Genomic DNA, 18599 nt, shown 5'->3' with positions numbered 1-18599 from the left:
CCATGTTGAAGTTGGACCATTTGTTAATTCAGTGTATATTTACTGAGGCTTCACCATGCAAGAAACTAATTATATTTGTAATTTTAGAGAAAGATATTTCTTTAGAGAAAAGAAATTTAAAGAAAGATTAAAGATTAAAAAAGATATTTCTTTAGAGAAAAGAAATTTAAAGAAATTTAAAGAAAGATATTTCTTTAGAGAAAGAAACTCAGATCCTGGCCTTTATTTGTGCTTAAGAATCTATCAAGTTTAATGGAATGTATAGAATCCCCTATGGGGATTAGTAGAACCAGAGTTCAAAAACCCTGGTGCCCAGACTCCACTAACCAAAGACATTTGCTTTTGACTCCCCGAGAATTCCACATGTACTCCCAGGCAGCACCCAGCCAGCTCTCCTGCAGAACAGGCTTGCTTTAGAACAAGCCTCATCCAGAGTCAAAGAGAGACTTGGCTGGAGACCCTACTCACTGTCACCCCTCATTTCCAATACAGTTGGAGGCAAATAAGGTAGTCGACTTAATTAAACTGATAACGTTGTTGACTTTTATTAAAAATTCGGTCAAAACCAAATTGAAAGAAAGTAATATTCAAAATGCAAACGTTTTACTTGAAATACCATTAACTAAATTGTCTGATTTGACTGAAAGCCCTCATCATACTTTGGGTTATAAAAAGATTGGACTCAATACTTTTTTAGGTGCCTAATTTTCTCATAACCTGCTTTTATGTAGCTAAAGTATGCATGTAACAATAGGAACATCTGATGCACCTACGTTTAGAGAAATCGTGTTTCCAGATGACATACATGTGCCCCATCACCCTTTTCCTTATATTTTTGGGGGACCTTCTGAAATAGATGATTTTAAAAAAAGGGAAAACCAAAAGTGAATTGACAGGAAAGAGAGAGAAGAAGTAAGCCAGGTGGTTTCTCAGATCTTTTACTTTGTGCTTTTGATGCCAGTCTTTTATTGCTGTTTTCTTAAGTGGAATAAGAATTTGGACAAGAAAGAATGAAATGAGTAAAAGTTGAACCTTTTTGACGGGTAGAGATAGGACTGTGAGAACCAAGGTTGGATACCAATCTCTGATGTTACAGTAATCAACATTGGTTTAGTTTTTTATGCCATACCTTTCATATTGGTAAAAAGAAAATGATCAAAAGAGGCAATGAATTACTAAATTTAGAATGCAAAAAGTAATAGTAATTTTAGCAGTAGCTCTTAGAGGCAATATCTAACCTATGTTGATGAACTTACCTAAAATCACTTTCTGGCTTCTTTAAGCCCATTTTCTTTTTTAATTCTCTTTACAGGTAAAGATAAGATTAAAGTGTCTGAGGATGACTTGAAGAAACTCCCTCTAATTAAATGGTGTATTTTGGAAACCATTCGTTTAAGAGCCCCTGGTGCCATTACTAGAAAAGTGCTGAAACCAGTTAAAATTTTGGTGAGCTTTGGGTTTGGTTTTAAAATAATAGTCCTCCTAGGAAAAAAAAAATACATATTTTTCTCATATATTATTAGATAGTTCTATAAGTTCTATCTGAAACAGGTTACTGATAAGAGTTGTGCAGCAACATTTTTTTTTTTTTTAGTAGTATAGATTTTTATCCCATGGTGACTATTTTAGCTACAACATAATTGTTTAATAATGATTTTGGCTATGTGATTCTGTATCAGAATTAGTATAATCCTATTTCAATCAAGCAGGTGGATTGGATAGTTTTTCAAAATTAATTTTACTTATTTGAACAAATTTACCAAAAGAAACATCCATGCTTGAGCACATGCACACACATACTTGTATATACTCATGTATACACAACCCCCACAACTTCTGAACCATACTACAACTCTATCCAATGTTCTTTTTGTATGACATCAATACAGAAATCTATGTCTGTCTCCTTACAGTGTAAATCTGTCATTTTTTAAAAAAGTTTTAAACATTTTCTTCACTTTTCATGCATCTATAGTGTTTTCATATTTATTTCAATTGCCACATAATAATCCGGTGATAGCTTGAATATTTATTTCCTGACTCTTGAAAATTTAGATTGTTTTCCTTTGTGGTTATTTTAATGTCATTATTTGCATCTTTGTGCAGAGTACATTCTCTTTTTTAATGGTTATACTTGAGTTATGTTTTAGTGGTGTTTACTGTTCCAAGGGTGTAAACACATGCATGATTCATGACATATTTTCCTCTAACAAAACTGAACTATTTTATAAGTCCCACATCTATGAATTCCCAATAATTGTTTTTAATGAAAAATAATAGCTATCCAAAAATGAAGAAATTATTTTTAAAAATTAATAGTCTCTTACCTCTACTTCTTCACACTCACGCTTTCTTCCTAGAGGACATGAGGCTCAGATCTATTCAGTGTCCTTCCAAACCCTAGCAGCTGGTGAAGGCTATCTTAGTGGTGAAGCAACCACAGAAACCTGTGCTCAGGCTGCTATCTTCCAAGAATGTTCCAGCACTTTCTTTCACTATTTTTCACAATATCTTTTTAATATTTTTAAAAGGTTCAGTCTTTCCTTTGTTTACTATTTCCTTTATAAACACAGCCTTCCTTGTTGGCAGGCCCAGACTAATCACTGTGAATTTCTCCTGGTGGAGATGAGACTTCAGCTTTAAAAATAATAACCTGCACAGAATTTTCTTCTCATTACATAAGTAATACATGGTAATTAGAAAAAAAAAAGTGAGACCATATAGATAAACTGAAAGAAGAAATTAAAAATTGCTTATCATCTCATAAGTCAGAGGTAACCACTGTGAACAAATACTTTGGTATTATAATTTCAGATGTTTTTCATTTTTAAAAATTTAATTGGGGTCATACTATGCTAATTTTCTCATAACCTGCTTTTATTTAGTAATAGATCACAAATAGTTTTCTCTATCAATAAAAGACATCTATAGAGTTTTGAATTTCAGCATAATTAATACATGGAGATAATATACTTTTTTTTTTTAAATGTATCTCTGTTTTGTTCGATAGTTTAGACTTTTTTTTAATTGGGGAAGAGGAAAAGTGTGTACTTCCAGGACTTTTTTCCAAGTCAAGTTGTTGTCCTTTCAATCTTAGTTGTGGAGGGTGCCGTTCAGCTTCAAGTTGTTGTCCTTTCAGTCTTAGTTGTGGAGGGCGCAGCTCAGCTCCATGTCCAGTTGCCTTTGCTAGTTGCAGGGGGCGCATCCCACTGTTCCTTGCGGGGGTCAAACTGGCAACCTTGTGGTTGAGAGGACACACTCCAACCAACTGAGCCATCTGGGAGCTCAGCGGCAGCTCAGCTCAAGGTGCCGTGTTCAATCTTAGTTGCAGAGGGCACGGCCCACCATCCCTTGTGGGAGTCAAACCGGCAACCTTGTGGTTGAGAGCCCGTGCTCCAACCAACAACTGAGCCATCCGGGAGGCAGCTCAGCTGAAGGTGCCGTGTTCAATCTTAGTTGCAGGGTCACAGCCCACCATCCCTTACGGGACTCGAGGAATTGAACTGGCAGCCTTGTGGTTGAGAGCCCACTGGCCCATGTGGGAATCGAACCGGCAGCCTTCGGAGTTAGCAGCATGGAGCTCTAAGTGCCTGAGCCACCGGGCTGGCCCGTAGTATAAATTCCTACAACTTGGTCCTTTTAGGCTTCGTATATTTTCTAAAACAGGTGGAATGTCTTTGCTGAGTATAGTAACATGTTCCCAGGAAATTGGATTATAGAAAACATTTCCTATGGGATCATCTATGTTTAGTAGTAACACGGGCTCATATTTTCTCTCCTATTGGACAACGGGCAAGGTTTCTTGCTATGAATGCTAAAGGTATTCTGCGACTACACTTCCCCAGTGTAGTCTGGACAGGGCATTATTGTTTATTTTTGCACCTATAACCATTCCTTTCTATATTTCTTGGAATACGTTAAAATGAACAAACACTGTCTGTTTTCTTTGATTTACTCCACCCTTCTTTCTCTTTATTATGCCACCTTTCAAAAACTCTTAAACTTCTACCTGTACTCTCTTTTCAAGGTTTTATATTTTTAGTACAGAGTTAATCTGCAAGAATACCCAGGAAAGAATAAACAAGGAGGTGTTGAAAATTATGAATAATTAAGGAATATTAATTATCATCATGAGGTATTAAAACATGTTATAAACTACAACAACTAAAATGGCATGATAGTGATGTCAGACCAGATGTTCAGATCAATAGAACGGACTGGAGAGTTAACCAAGAAACAAAAACCTCATTCTGCATAAAAATTTAATATAGGACAAAGGAATCATAATAAGTCAGTGAAGAGGGAAGAGGTTAATATATGGCTTGGGAGTGACTGGATAAAAGTGGGTACACAGTGGTTCTCCACCTTTTTGGTCTCAGGATTTCTTTATACTTTTTAAAATTATTGAGGACCCCAAAGAGCTTTTATTTGTGCGAGTTACATCTATCAATATTAACTGTATTAGAAACCAAAGCTGAGAAATTGTTAAAAATATTTATTTACTAATTCATTTAAAAAGAGCAAGAAACCCATTACATTTTAAATTAATAGCATGGTTTTATGACACATAACTATGTTTTCAAAAAAAAATAGAATAGCATCATTTTAAGTTTTAGCAAATCTAATGCCTTGCTAACAGAACATATCTGGATTACAATGTGTGTGTCTATAGTCAATCTGTTGTGATATATTGTTTTCATTGATGGAAATAAAGAAAACCCAGCCTTGCATAGACATGTAGCTGGAAAAAGAAAGAGTATTTTAATAGCCTTTTCAGATATTTGTGGCTATTCTTTGATACTACACTAAAATGCAACAGTGGTATTTTCTTAAAAGTTGTTGCAATCTGAAAATATATCTGAATTTTTTATATTCAGTTACATTAAAATCCATTGGTCTGTCCTATACTTTGAATGAGTCTTTTCCCTAGGAACAGTACTTAACCTGGCAGATCCTTTGAAAAGGTCTTAGGGATTCCCAGAAGTCCCTAAGACACGGCTTTGACAGCTACTGTAGAGAAAAGAGAGCTGCCTAAGTTTTGGATTAATCCATGAAACCACAAAGCAGATCAACAAATTTGAATGTACCATATCAAAATTTAACGCCTTATTTTTTGAGTATAATTCAAATGTAAATGAAGAATTAAGAATAAATGTCAATATGTGTACAACACAAGGGTAAAAAATTTTAATATTTAAAGAACTCACAAATCAATAGTAAAGCACTAATATTAATTGATTAATGAGACGAGGACATGAACACAAAAGTGTGTAAAAGATAATAACATAAAAAATAAGAAAGATGTAAAATTTTAGATAGCAATAAAAATAACCCACTGGAAATGTCAGGTTAGCAAATAAGAAGGCAATGAAATTAACACTCAAATATTGTAGCTAGAAATATATTTTCCTACAAAATTTGAGGAAACAGTTGAGCAACATGTATTAATAACTGTAAAAATATCCATGTCCTATGTCTTCTGAACATCTATGTTAAAAGATTTTACATGAAAAATGCTTTGTGGAAGAAGATGCTTGTAATGGCACTATTTATTAAATAAAATAACAATAGGTAATTATTAAATTAATCATGGCTTAATCTACCCAAATGAAAGCTTAAGCAAGCATTGGGGAGAAACTAATGCATGAGTATACAATATAACTTAAAAAGAACTTATGCTATAATATTAAGTTAACAAAGTAAGATTCAAAAATTATTTAGTAAGGTAAAAACTGTTTAGAAAGAATAACAACAACAAAAAAACTGAACTGCTGTTATTAGGTAAAAGTTTTGGAGGGAAGGGGTGGCCAGATGGCTGAGATAGTCGGTTAGAGCGTGGTGCTCTTAACAACAAGGTTGCCGGTTCGATCTCCACATGGGCCACTGTGAGCTGCGCCCTCCACTTCTAGATTGAAACAACTACTTGACTTGTTGCTGATGAGTCCTGGAAAAACACATTTAAAATAAACAAAAGTTTAAAAAATAAAAAAGTATTGGAGGGAAGTCTCACTGTTGATGACTGTCTTTTGTTGTCAGCACTCCTTTTGTTTTGTTTTTTCTATCTTTCTGAATTGTCCAAAATTTTTCTAGAGAGTTTTTAATCACACAAAAGAGCATACTCTTTCATTTTTAAAGCACTTTTTTTGTGTGTGTGTGTGTTTTTTTTTTAGCAACTAATAACAGCCAAGCTCCTGCCGAGAGCTGGGAGAACATCTGTGTGCTCTGGACTTTCTCTTATGGATGCTTTGCCTTTATACTATTATTCCTCCTTTCTCTTCAAGATTCTACATTCCTTGCACCCACTTTACTCCAGTATCCTTCATGAGATTCAACAGAGAATCTTGCCTTCCCTACTCTCTACAAGAAAACCCATCTCCGGTCTAGCCGATGAAGCTTAGAAGCTTATCTGACCGCACAGTATCTCTGTGAGGTGGGCTGGCTGCGTTCAATTCTATCTACATGAGAGATGCAGTCACCACCACACAGAGAGGGCGTGTTGTGTGACTTCCCTTAGCTAGTGATCTGTGTTCTGGTCCTGTGACTATTGCGTCTCCCTCTTGACCTTTCTCTTCATTTGTCACATAAACGATGACAGGGCCTGTTTAGACTGGGCATGATGATGTCTGTTTGCTCAGAGGGTTCTTTTGGTACAACCGGCTCCACATTCCTTTACGCTGTTCGTCAGCCTGGCATTTGCTGATGCACCAGGAACGTCTTTTTGGTCTCCTCCCTGTTGCTAATGTTGATGCTGTGACTGAGGCCCCATTAGAAGTCTCTCTCTACTCGCCCACTTTGTAGGCTACAGCAGTCAGCAGCCTCCAACTCATAATCATAGGTCAACAGCCACTAAAGAGGACAACGGGGTTGGAAGGGGAAGGGCAGCCATTGTCCCAACAGGAGGCCTGCTTCCAGCCCGGCCCTCGAACATATCAGGTCCCTCCCCAGCTGATTTCAGAATCAGTCATGACCTCTCTTGCTTCAGTTCCAACAGAGGTAGAACCAACACACAGCATTGGGATCTCACAAGGCTCTTTCTACTTTAAAAATGGTTAAGAGGGTACCAGCAAAAGCCTCGCTTCCTTCCCACTTTTAGATCTGACCCTTTCCAGCTTTCCTGATACCAGACTCAAGCAATACTCAGCTCCCATGGGAGCCAACAACGGGTTAAAAAATGGTGACCTCTCCCTGTCCTCCCCTCCCTGCTACCATAAAAACACAGGGTTTTAATTGTGCTAATTCTAGATACATGAACTTAATGTTTTGCAAGTATCTTGAGGACACTTCAAAATTACTCAGGATTCAATAGATGTGGCTTCTGATGATTGGTGAGGGGGTTATAATAAAAATGGCTTCACCTTGGGAAAGTTGGTAGCTATCTAGTGATCACACACAGTCTGTGGGAGAGCTGTTTGTCCTATGGTTTCGGAGCATGGTGATGGAAGGGAGATTTTGTGAAATGGTGTTTAGTCCTCGGTATAAGTTTGCATAGCATGAAAACCTATTATAACGTGGACGGAGAAGGCTCTGCTGTTTGAGGAATAACACTGCTTATCCTCGGCCTCAGACATAAAACCCACCAAATAACGCATGACACTTGCTTCAGCCTGTGTGTTCTAACCAGTTGTCTTCATATTCTTTCTGCCCTAACAGCTGCTGCTAGAGTGAAAAACAAACAAAGAATCCACTGTCCCTGCACTGACACTGTCATGCGTGTCCCCTGGGACAGAACACTGCTGCCCCTCTCCTCAGTGCTATGGCCAGTGTCCTGTCTCAGACTTAGATTTTTCTGTTCCAGAATCTGGAGAGCCACTGGGGTTTCCATCATCAAGAATATTTGTCGCAAACCCCAATATTGAACATCAAAAACTGCATTAGAGTGGACTTATATTAGTTTCCAAAACTTTTACATTTATCTAATATTTTTTCTCCATGTAACCAAATATGTACGTACATGTAACGAATCATCAGAATTAGAAATCAGTCATTGCCCTAAGTTGCAAAACAGAAACTATCCATCCAGGAAAGAGTTAAATTTTCTTGCCACTGATTATAAAATATATATGTCTTCTCCACAATATACTTGTAGCTTTATTTGTTAATGACCCAAACTCTCTTCAGAGCATATTTCAAAAAATGACGTGGAACCGATTTTTCTATCATAGAATTACACTGTACCTTCTGGTGACTTGTTGATGTTGTCTCCATTTTGGCTACATAGAAATCCAAAGTATTTTCCTGAACCTGAATTGTTCAAACCCGTAAGTTATTTCTTTCAATATACATTGCCCTTTGATTTTAATTTATTTTTATGCCATGAGTATGAATTCATAAATTAACTAGGACTGTATCAGTAAGCAGCCATATTTCTCTACTAATTAAGGCTACAAAGTACAGATTAAATTTGCAATATAGACAGCATTTACAAATCAGACAGAAAAGTTTTTGGGATAAGCTTCACCAACTTTAAAATACAATTTTATCTGAGACCAGCAGGGCATGTTAAAGTAAATATGCCTGGTTCTGATAGAAGACATTTCGTGTTCTTCAGGCAATTGTTCCTGTTGTTGGTTTCCAAGGAGTACAAAAAACAAAAATGAAGCAAATTAAAACTGTGTTCTGCTGTTTCTTAGAATTGGGGAGTTATAGGGCTGAGCAGAATCTTAAGAGGTCATTTAGTCTATTCTCTGCCTTTAAGTAAAATTGTCAAAAATGGCATCCAGATGTATTCATTCTGCATCCCAGGCTTTCTGCAACCGCAGGGCTGTCAACATCTTACTACTAAATTTATTACCAAGGGCCGTTTTATGATGGGGCCTTCGGCCTTGTTGTAAATAATTCTTCCTCTCGGAGGTCAATTCTGTGGTTGATTTACATTTACCACTTAACAGAATTCTTTTTAAATCTTTTTTTATTTATTAGTTCACGTTCCAAAAACATAATCATGGCTGATATTAATAACAGGTTGGAAAAAATTACCAACAACCCTGCAACTTTATATGCAAGGATTAGCTGTACAAGGTCATTTTTAGCCTAGAGAAATAAAGTTAAGCTTATTTATATAAGGCTGATTTGGAAAAAAAAAATGTTTTCTTCCCACAGGAACGTTGGAAAAAGGCAAATTTAGAGAAGCATGCTTTCTTGGACAGCTTCATGGCATTTGGAAGCGGGAAGTACCAGTGTCCTGGAAGGTCAGTGAGACAGCTGGGCCAGTTATCCAGATGCCTGCAGAAAGGGGATGGTACAGACTGGGAATTCTTGGGCTTAATCTTTCTTTTCTTTATTATCAAACTACAGGGAAAGCCAGGAGACCACATTTTGTTGGGTTGGCCAGTTACATTGTGTCCTGTCTTTGTGAAACTATCTCAAGGGGCCTCATTAGAACAAAATATTACAGTTCCAGCAGCCAGGTGAAAGCAGGGTCTATGTTGGGGCAGCCAGATGGCTCAGTTGGTTAGAGCGCAAGCTCTGAACAACACGATTGCCGGTTCAATTCCCCCATGGGATGGTGGGCTGCGCCCTCCACTAGATTGAAACAACTACTTGACTTGGAGCTGATGGGTCCTGGAAAAACACACTTAAAAAAGGAAAACAAGAAAGAAAGGGTCTATGTGTCAAATGCTTGGTTTCCCTCTAAGGATAATTCATAGTGGTCTGAGTTGTACTTTTTCGGAAAGATAAAGATAAAAGTACAGTATTTCTTTAACTGCAATCTTACGATGGCCATTTGTTGGGGTTACAGAACATCTTTAGCTTGGAGCATGGCAGCAGCTTCCTAGATGGTTTTTGTTTATTGAGTTAGCTTGGTTCTATAAAAACTTGAACTGGATACCTTTGATAGCTAAATGAATCTGCCCCCCAGGGCTTCTCTTCAGTGGGATGCCCTGCTCTAGGGCAAGTGTTCATCATTTAATGAAAGATGTTTGATGTTTATTTAAGCAGAAACTTTTGAACCTGTCGCCTGTGCCATGCCCTCTGCTAAACCTCAGGGGAGAGCACTGAGAACAGGGGGTTGTGGTCCCTGACGTCATAAAACTTACACCTCACATTAAGTAAGGCCCCTTTCGTCCTTGGTGGTGATTCTGTTAGAGAAATGTCAGTGCCTGTTTCTAACAAAATTTCTGTCAGTGCATGTACAGATCCTTGAAAAATCTTATACTGGATAATTTGTAGCTTCTTAATTTAAGACGTGAGGTGCCTTCCTTGTTTGAACAGTAATAGCAGCTCATTTTTGCAGTTCTGACTTCCTCCACACCATCCATTCTACCTCTCTTTTGTTTCATGTTTTATAGTATCAGTATGATTTAGTAATGTACACCTCCCCAAAACTGGTTTCAGTGAGTTTTAGCCAGCCATGGTAGTTCTATCTTCCTTTTTGGAAGTTATTCTGGAAGTCTAAGGGTAAGCAAATTGTTGCCTAATGTTTCCCTGGAGACAACTATGTGCCTTGATGTAGACAATTGACCTAAACTGACCAACGAGACTGAAAGGAGAGACTCTTCTTCCATGGTTAGGATAGAGGCCCCCTTTGTCCTTTGCCGTTGGAAGTGAAGAAGAAAGCACGCAAGCCCAGTTGTTGCGAGCAGCAGGTTCAAGTGGAACAGCCCTGTGATGGTGGGGAATCAGTGGACAGCAGAACAGAGATAGGGAAAGAACCTGGTCCATGTGGTATCACTGTGTCATTGAAGCATCCGTTTTGAAGAGCTCGTCTACTTCTTGTTATGTTAGATAATAAACGTTTTTGGTTTTATGAATAATAATATATATACTAAGTGTGTGTATACATAAGTGTGTGTATACATACTTGTACATATAATAAATGTTCATTCTTTTTAAGACAGTTTCAGTTCCTCTTATGATTTGTTCAGAGATGAAAGCATGCTCACATCCCCACCAAAAACTCCCAAGTTGGACATTATAATTGAGTGTCAGATACTTTAGGGGCATAGTATAACAAACAAAAACAACAGTAATAGCAATAATCCAAAACCTGCCTCTTATGATTTTTACTTTAGAGAAGTGGTTCTTAAACTGGTAACACATGTATTGTTTTTGTTTTCAATTAAATTTCAGTGTTGTAAGAGTGGCTCTTTTAAAAAGAATATATATATAATATATTTTTTTGGTTCCTTTTACATACATTTCTATTGCAATTAGACAGTTTATTATAATCACCTTTGAAATTGACCTAGAAGTATTTAAAACCAATGACTGAAATGCTTGAAAATGAAAATTTGTACTATGGGCCAATGGTCAACTGATGACTGTTGTTTCTAAGAGCAGCTGTTATGACATTACTGTGATATCTTTTGAGGCTGACAGACGTTTACTTGAGTTTGAGAGTAATGAGTTGCGAGCAGCAGAGGGAACCATGACATTTCAGCTCAATCATTAGTATCTTATTTATATAGAAGCTGTACTTTTTAAAAGATTTTTTTCTAAAAATATAGCTAACATACAATATTAGTTTCAGGTATACACCATAGTTAGTCAACATTTATATACCTAAAGAAGTGATCACCATGATACGTCCAGCAATCATCTGACACCGTTCCACGCTATTACAATATTATTGGCTATATTTCCTATGCTGAACATTACATCCCCATGACTTACTTGTTTTACACCTGGAAATTTGGACCTCTTATTGCCTTTCTCCTTTCCCCCACTTTTAAAAATTTTCAATTACAGTTGACATTCAGTATTATTTTATATTAATTCCAGGTGTACAGCATATGGTTAGGCATTTATCATTTATCAGAAGTGGTCCCCCTGACTAGTCTAATACCCACCTGGCACTATACATAGTTATTACCATATTATTGATGAAACTCATATTCCTTATGCTTTACTTTACATCCCTATGACTACTTTGTAACTACCAATTTGTGTTGCTTAATCCCTTCACCTTTTCACCCTGTCCTTAATGCCCTCCCATCTGTCACCCCAACAATCTGACACCATACATAGTAATTACAATATTATTGACTATATTCCTTATGCTATACCCTACACCCCTATAACTACTTTGTAGCAACCTATTTGTACTTCTTAATTCCTTCCCCTTTTTCACCCACTCCCAACTCACCTCCCATCTGCCAACCATCAAAATGTTCTCTGTATCTATGAGTTTGTTTCTGTTTTGTTTGTTTGCTTATTGTGTTCTTTAGATTCCACACATACACAAAATCACAGTGCACCTGTCTTTCTCTGACACACTCCACTCAGCACAACACCCTCCAGGTCCATCCATGCTGCCACAGAGGCAAGAACTCATTCCTTTCCCTGGCTGAGCAGTATTCCATTGTATATATGTGCCACCTCGTCTTTATCCATTCATCCATTGACGGACACCCAGGCTGCCTCCACATCTTGGCCTTTGTAACTAATGCTGCAATGAACATATGGATGTACAGGTCCCCTCAAAGTAGCATTTAGGTTTCTTCATAAATACCCAGAAATGGGATTACTCAGTCCTTCTTTGTCTCTTGTTACATCCTTTGTTTTAGTGTCAGTTTTGTCTGGTATAAGTATTGCTAACCCAGATTTTTGTTTGTTTGTTTGTTTCTATTTTCTTGAAATAACTTTTTCTGTCCTTTACTTTCTGTCTGTGTGTGTCTTTCAATCTGAACTGGATCTCTTGTAGATAGCATATGTAAGGGTTTTGTTTTCTTATTCATTCAGCCCTCCTATGTCTTCTGATGGTAACATTTAATCCATTTACATTGAAAGTAATTATTGATAGATATGTAGCTATTTCCATTTTATTATTCATAATTTTGCTTTTTTTTTCTTTTTTCCATCTTAAAGAAGTCCCTCTAACATTCCTTGTAACACTGATTTGGTGGTGATGAACTCCTCTAGTCCTTTCTTGTCTGCAAAGCTGTTTATCTGTCCTTTGGATCTAAATGATAGCATTATTGGGTAGAGTAATCTTGGTTGGTAAGTCCTTACTTTTCATCACATTGACTATTTCTTGCCAATCCCTCCTGTCCTGCAAAGTTTCTGTTGAGAAATCAGACAATCTTATGAAGGCTTTCTTATAAGTTACTAGTTGGCTTTCTCTTGCTGCTTTTGGGATTCTCTCTTTGTCTTTCACCTTTGCCATTTTAATTATAATTTGTCTTGGTGTGGGCCTGTTTGGGTTTATCTTGTTTGGGACTCTGCACTTCCTGGACTTGTATGTCTGTTTCCTTCACCAGGTTAGGAAAGTTTTCAGTCATTATTTCTTCAAATAGGTTCTCAATCTCTTGCTTTCCCTCTTCTTCTTCTGGTACCCCTATGATGCAAATGTTGTTACACTTGATGTTGTCCCAGAGGTCTCTTAAACTGTCTTCATTTTCTTGGATTCTTTTTTCTTTTTGCTCTTCCGATTGGGTGTTTTCTGCTACCTTGTCTTCCAAATCACTGATTCGATCCTCTGCTTTGTCTAGTCTGCTGGTGATTCCTTCTAGTGCATTCATTTCAGTTATTGTATTCTTCACTTCTGATTGGTTCTTTTTTATGGTTTCTATGTCTTTTCTTATTCTTGCTATCCTCTGTTGAAGTTCTCACTAAGTTCTTTGAGCACCCTTATGAACATTGTTATGAATTCTGTGTCTAGTCAGCTGCTTGCCTCCATTTCGTTTAGTTCTTTTTCTGGATTTTTCTCATGTTCTTTTATTTGGCATGTGATTCTTTGGATCCTCATTTTGGCTGCCTAACTGGGTTTGTTTCTATGTATTAGGTAAGGCTGCTGTTTCTCCAAGTCTAGACCAGGGAGCCTTATGTCGGAGATGTCCAACGGGGCCCTGGCACATTCTCCCTGCTCACCTGCTCCGGGTGCTCCCTTGTGTGGTTTGTGTGTGCCCTCCTGTTATAGTTGAGCTTTGGTTGCTATTGGCATATCAGTGGATGGGATTGACCCTCAGGCTGACTGGCGTTGAGGTTTGGCCACATCCCAGCTCATGAGCTGCTGTGCAGGGGGCTTACCCCAGTAAGTGGGATTCACCCCAGTGGGCTCTGGTGCCTGTTGAGATCGCTCTTTGTGTATGCCGCTTGCGGGGCTAATTGGGCAGTGCTCTGCTGTGGTTTGAAGCCAACCTGCAGGTATATTGGTTCTGGGGCTTCTTGGGAGGGGCGCTGGTGCAAAGCCCAGTCATCTACTGCCTGTGACCATTCAAAGACTACGTCGTAAGAGCTACAAAGCAACCCATGTTCGCTGCCTTTGCTAAACCTGGAGGCATATGGGAGAGACCATGCTACAAACTGAGGATGGCTGCCATCAATACCGGGCCTGGGGTAGCTCTGCAAAAACCTAGGACACTCCAAGGCCTGCTGAAACCTGGCTGCCTTCAGATTCATCCACTGATAAAGCCTCATGTGGTACACAAGTTGGGTGAGGAATGGCCTTAGGGAATCACTGGAGTGGGAAGAGTTGTGGTCACCGGGTTAATGTAGACTCTGGTTTGGTGCCAGTGCCGGGCCTGGAGAAACTCAGCAAAAGTCTCAGAGCACACTGAGGCCAGTTGCCACCCACCTGGGGCCCATGGACTGTAATAGTTTTACAAGAAAGAGTGCAATGCAGGTGGGGCTGGCTGCTTACGAAGAAAGTGGAGGAGTTGTGTGGGTCAGGGTCAGCAAGGGGGCTAATGAGTCAGCAAGGTACAGCAACAGATTTCAGCGAACCAGTCGGATTTTGATTTGGCTGTAAGACTAGGGAGTGGGCTCAACACATTAAAGATGGTGTCCGCCTGTCCTGTAGCCCTCACCTCCAAAGCCACATACCTCAGTCTGCCCCTCATATGCCTCCATCGCCTCCTGAGTCCCATCCCTCCGCTGGAGCCCAAATTGAGTGCCGGCAAACGAGTGAGTCTGTGTGCGGGCCATTTAAAAGGATGCCTGAGTTTCATGCCGCCTCCCCTCCCATGCAGATGGTCAGAATCCCCGCTGTTTTTCACAGCTAGATGTTGTGGGGGCTCCCTTTCCTGGCACTGGTACTCCAGGCTGGGGATCCTGGTGTGGGATGCTGGGGTCCCCTGCTCCTCCGTGGTGAACCTCCACAGCTGAGATATCCCTCCTAATTCTCAACCGCCACATGGAGTTTTGGGGTCCGTTCCACAACTTCACCTCTCCTACCAGTTTTGACATGAATTCTTCTTTATATTTTTAGCTAAGGACTTCTGTTTCACTAGACTTCAGATGGTTCTCTAGGTTGATTGTTTTATAGTTTAGTTGTCATTTTAATGTGTTTATGAAAAGATGGAGGCACAGTGTTTATCTACTCTGCTATCTTGGGTCTGCTTCCCGAAACTACATTTGTTAATGTACTGAGCTCTTACTATATGCAAAGTAGTGTCATGGGTACTACAGAAGCTTCAGACAATAGTAAGACATGTTCTCAACCCTTAGGAGACAATATCTTATTTAAGTGCAAGGAATGCAGGATAAGATTCACATTTGAGATTTAAGAGAGAGGGCATATCTGGTTAGGGTGATTTTAGAAGAATTTTCTGGGGAAAGTGGCCTTAAGGGTTGGAGACACTTCCAGCTGAGGAAACAGAGTGATCAACGGGTCTTAAAGCACAGGGCATGGAGGTTAAGGGCTTATGGCTTTACTGTTATGGGGACCAGATTACTGGTAGTGGCAGGAAGAAAGATTGAAAAGGTACATTGGCCCAAATGGGAAGGCCCCTTAACACCTGGTTTAGGAGCTGTCACACAAGGTAATGGAGCTCACAGCTAATGAAGTATTAAAAGGGTTTGGGTAGAATGAACTATGGTGGGGCAAGACATAGGTGTATAGTTATGTTAAAATTCCATGTGAAAGGCAGGGCATAGTACCAGATTTGGAAAATGATTGGAAATTGGGATTCATTGAGAGGAAGGGTTTGAGGAGTACTGGTTTTGAATTTAAATGGCTGGAAGAGATGGTACAAATAGAGAAATCAGCAACAGGAACAAGTTTGGGGACAAGATGTGAAGTTTTCCTTTGACAACTTTTGAGTCTGAGGTATGGCAAAATATATGTATCATGTAACCAAAATCTATGGGTTAAATATGAATGTTGAATTAATATGACTTAAATGTTTTTGAAAAACTTCCTTAGTGTCATTTTCTTAGTAAGTTTCTGTTTTTAAAAGTTCCTTAATTTTTCTGTTACTGATTTTAAACAGCCAACCCACAAAACATGTCTTTTTTAGACAGATAAAAGAGAAAATTGTTCAGGAAAATGCATGACTTCATTTGGACCTTGTATTCCAAGATAGATCTTTGCACTAGAAATTTAATACCACAAACCCTTAGCATAATCTCCAGAAAATTGCACTCATTCTTAGTTTGTATACCGGGAGCCAGTTTTCTCATGTACCAAATACTCAGTGAGTCAGAGAAAGTTGACTGTAAAGTAGCTGACAATCAAAGTTGGTCATGAACACAGTCTTGTGGCCTCATAATTGTCACCGCTTGGAATTCAGGCCACAGAGGTAGCATGAGAGCCCTTCTCACAAGTGAACACAGAAGATTTTGCTGAATTTGCTAAATAAATACTCATGGCTGCCATCATCTGCCAACTAAAAATCAGAATGGAAGAACTATAGTTCCTCCTCAGAATAGTGGGAGTTCTGAAAATGCATTTAGAGGAAGAGCCCCTTGCTAGGCACTTCCCTGGAGCTGGGAAGCTGCTAGGTACACACAGCAAAGGAACCTGTCCCATAATTCTATTGCTGGAGAAGAATGGTGGTTTTGCAAACATATAGGAAAAAGCAGCATGCACTACCAGACTTCTTCAGCCATGGTAGTATGCAAATGAAGAGTCGCACTACAGCGGACATTCTTTTCTTAAACTATGAATTTAAATGAAGGAATAGCACGGGGATTTCCAGTGTTGCATGGGTATCTCTGAGAGTTGATGATCTTAGCAGAAAAGGATGTGTTTGCTAGAACCACCCCAGAGAGTGTACGGCAGTCAACAGCTTTGATTTTCCTTGGTTCCCATCCATGCAATAGAGTGCCTGGTTGGCCGTATCATTGTGCTAATTGATAGGGATTAAATTGCAGTGTTGAACAATTACCTGGATTATTGGTGAGATTACCCCGCTGACAAAGGCATGCTTGGGTAAGAGAGGGGATATAAAAGTAAGGCTGCAGTACTGGAGATGGAAATGAAGCATGGATTCCTCGGGAACAGAAACTGGAATTTCGACCTTTTTGTGTGTGTTTTGAGTCCCACATGTATCCCAGAGCAGTACTAGGCCACACATCACGGACTTGTCTTGAATTACTAATGAAAATCACACAGCTATTGAAAAAATAATTCCAACATAGGTCCAGCTAATAGTAGATCAGCACTAGTATGATTCAACCTAACAAATACTCCTTGAGCATCCAGCATTAATATAATTATTATTTCATTCAATAAATATTTATTGAGGGTATGCGATATGTTAGGGTAGGGCTCTCAGAGTTACCGTGCAAAACAAAATAAGGCATGAACGTCCCTCTCCTCAGTGAGCTTATAGCCTAACTCAAGTCACTTTATTGAATACCGGGGAATTCAAAGACTATAACATTCCTGAATTGCTTGTAATATAGTTGGGGAGATGAGACATAGCAACGTGAAACACAAGCCCCACCTAACAGCAGAAGAGAGCGCATGAGAACTGCCAGATGGGTCATGTGCAGTATAATTGCAATAGGAGTTCAGAGGACAGGGCATTAGAAGGGGCTTTATGGCCTAGATGGGGATAATCAATAAAGAGCATAGCAGAAAGCACCCCTTCCCAAATGGGCAGTGCTATCAAATTTTGAGGGAAGACAAAAAATGAAGTACTCGTAGGAGTGTAATGGACCTGTGTATTAATGGTGGCAAGGCAACTATACATTGGGGTTTGTGAGGCTCTGAGCACAGTCGTGTCTCTTTATTTTAAAGGGAATGTAATTCTAATCATTGTGCCTTATGCGATAAACTATCTTTGCAGTATCTTGCCTTTGAGAAGCACTGTCAGGAGCTCTTCTCCCTTTTGTACTTAGAAATCGCTGACCACTTTTGCGGAGTGAGCCACCTCAGATCCCTGTGGATTTCATGAGAAGTGGCACATTCAGTTTATTCTGAGAAATTTGTTACATAAACGAATGCGACCCCTCCACGCCAGTTGGTAAATAGAATTGCACAAACTGTATTTACTGATATAATTGTCTCCTGGTGTTTTCACCACAGTGTGCACATGTCCTGGAGGCTTTATAAAAGGGTGGGGATGAGGGTGGGAGAGTTGGATGTGGTGCATTCTAAGACTCGGGGCCAGTTTTTAGCCATGCCTCTCGCTTCTTTCTGCTTTCCTGGGGAGCAGTGATTCATGCAAAGGGGCACAGAAACCACTGTCAAAATTGCCGTCATTACTTGCTCAGCCGTCTCATTCTGCCAGTTCATTATGAGGCTAAGATTTAAGTCTGTCAAGAATAGAAGAAGCAATTCAAGAGTGATTTTTTTAGTACTTTGATCGGCCAAAGTGCTTCTAAAATAAGCATGTTCGTTTCTGAGCCAAATTCCAGAAAGGACCCCTTTTTCCCTTTTTTTAACAAAATAAATGTCCAACCCGTCTATTGTGCACACGATTTCTGAGCAT

General features: G+C 39.1%; 1 protein-coding gene across 4 annotated transcripts in view; it reads left to right on the top strand.

The window, feature by feature from the left end:
• Nucleotides 1–18599, top strand: part of LOC117020570 (24-hydroxycholesterol 7-alpha-hydroxylase) — a 75302-nt gene that overhangs the window by 41231 nt on the left and 15472 nt on the right. For 2 of the 4 annotated variants that reach the window (XM_033103157.1, XM_033103162.1), the window contains 3 exons: nt 1313–1446; nt 8163–8258; nt 9100–9188. In XM_033103157.1, coding sequence (XP_032959048.1) covers nt 1313–1446; nt 8163–8258; nt 9100–9188 — 319 coding nt within the window. The remainder of the gene's footprint in view (nt 1–1312; nt 1447–8162; nt 8259–9099; nt 9189–18599) is intronic. The other 2 variants (XM_033103159.1, XM_033103158.1) reach the window with 2 other exon arrangements.

This window comes from Rhinolophus ferrumequinum, chromosome 3 (genome assembly GCF_004115265.2).
Source record: "Rhinolophus ferrumequinum isolate MPI-CBG mRhiFer1 chromosome 3, mRhiFer1_v1.p, whole genome shotgun sequence".
In the NCBI taxonomy this organism is placed as follows: Eukaryota; Metazoa; Chordata; class Mammalia; order Chiroptera; family Rhinolophidae; genus Rhinolophus; species Rhinolophus ferrumequinum.
Note: the sequence above shows the minus strand (reverse complement) of the source record. Positions and strands in the feature narration are given on the sequence as shown.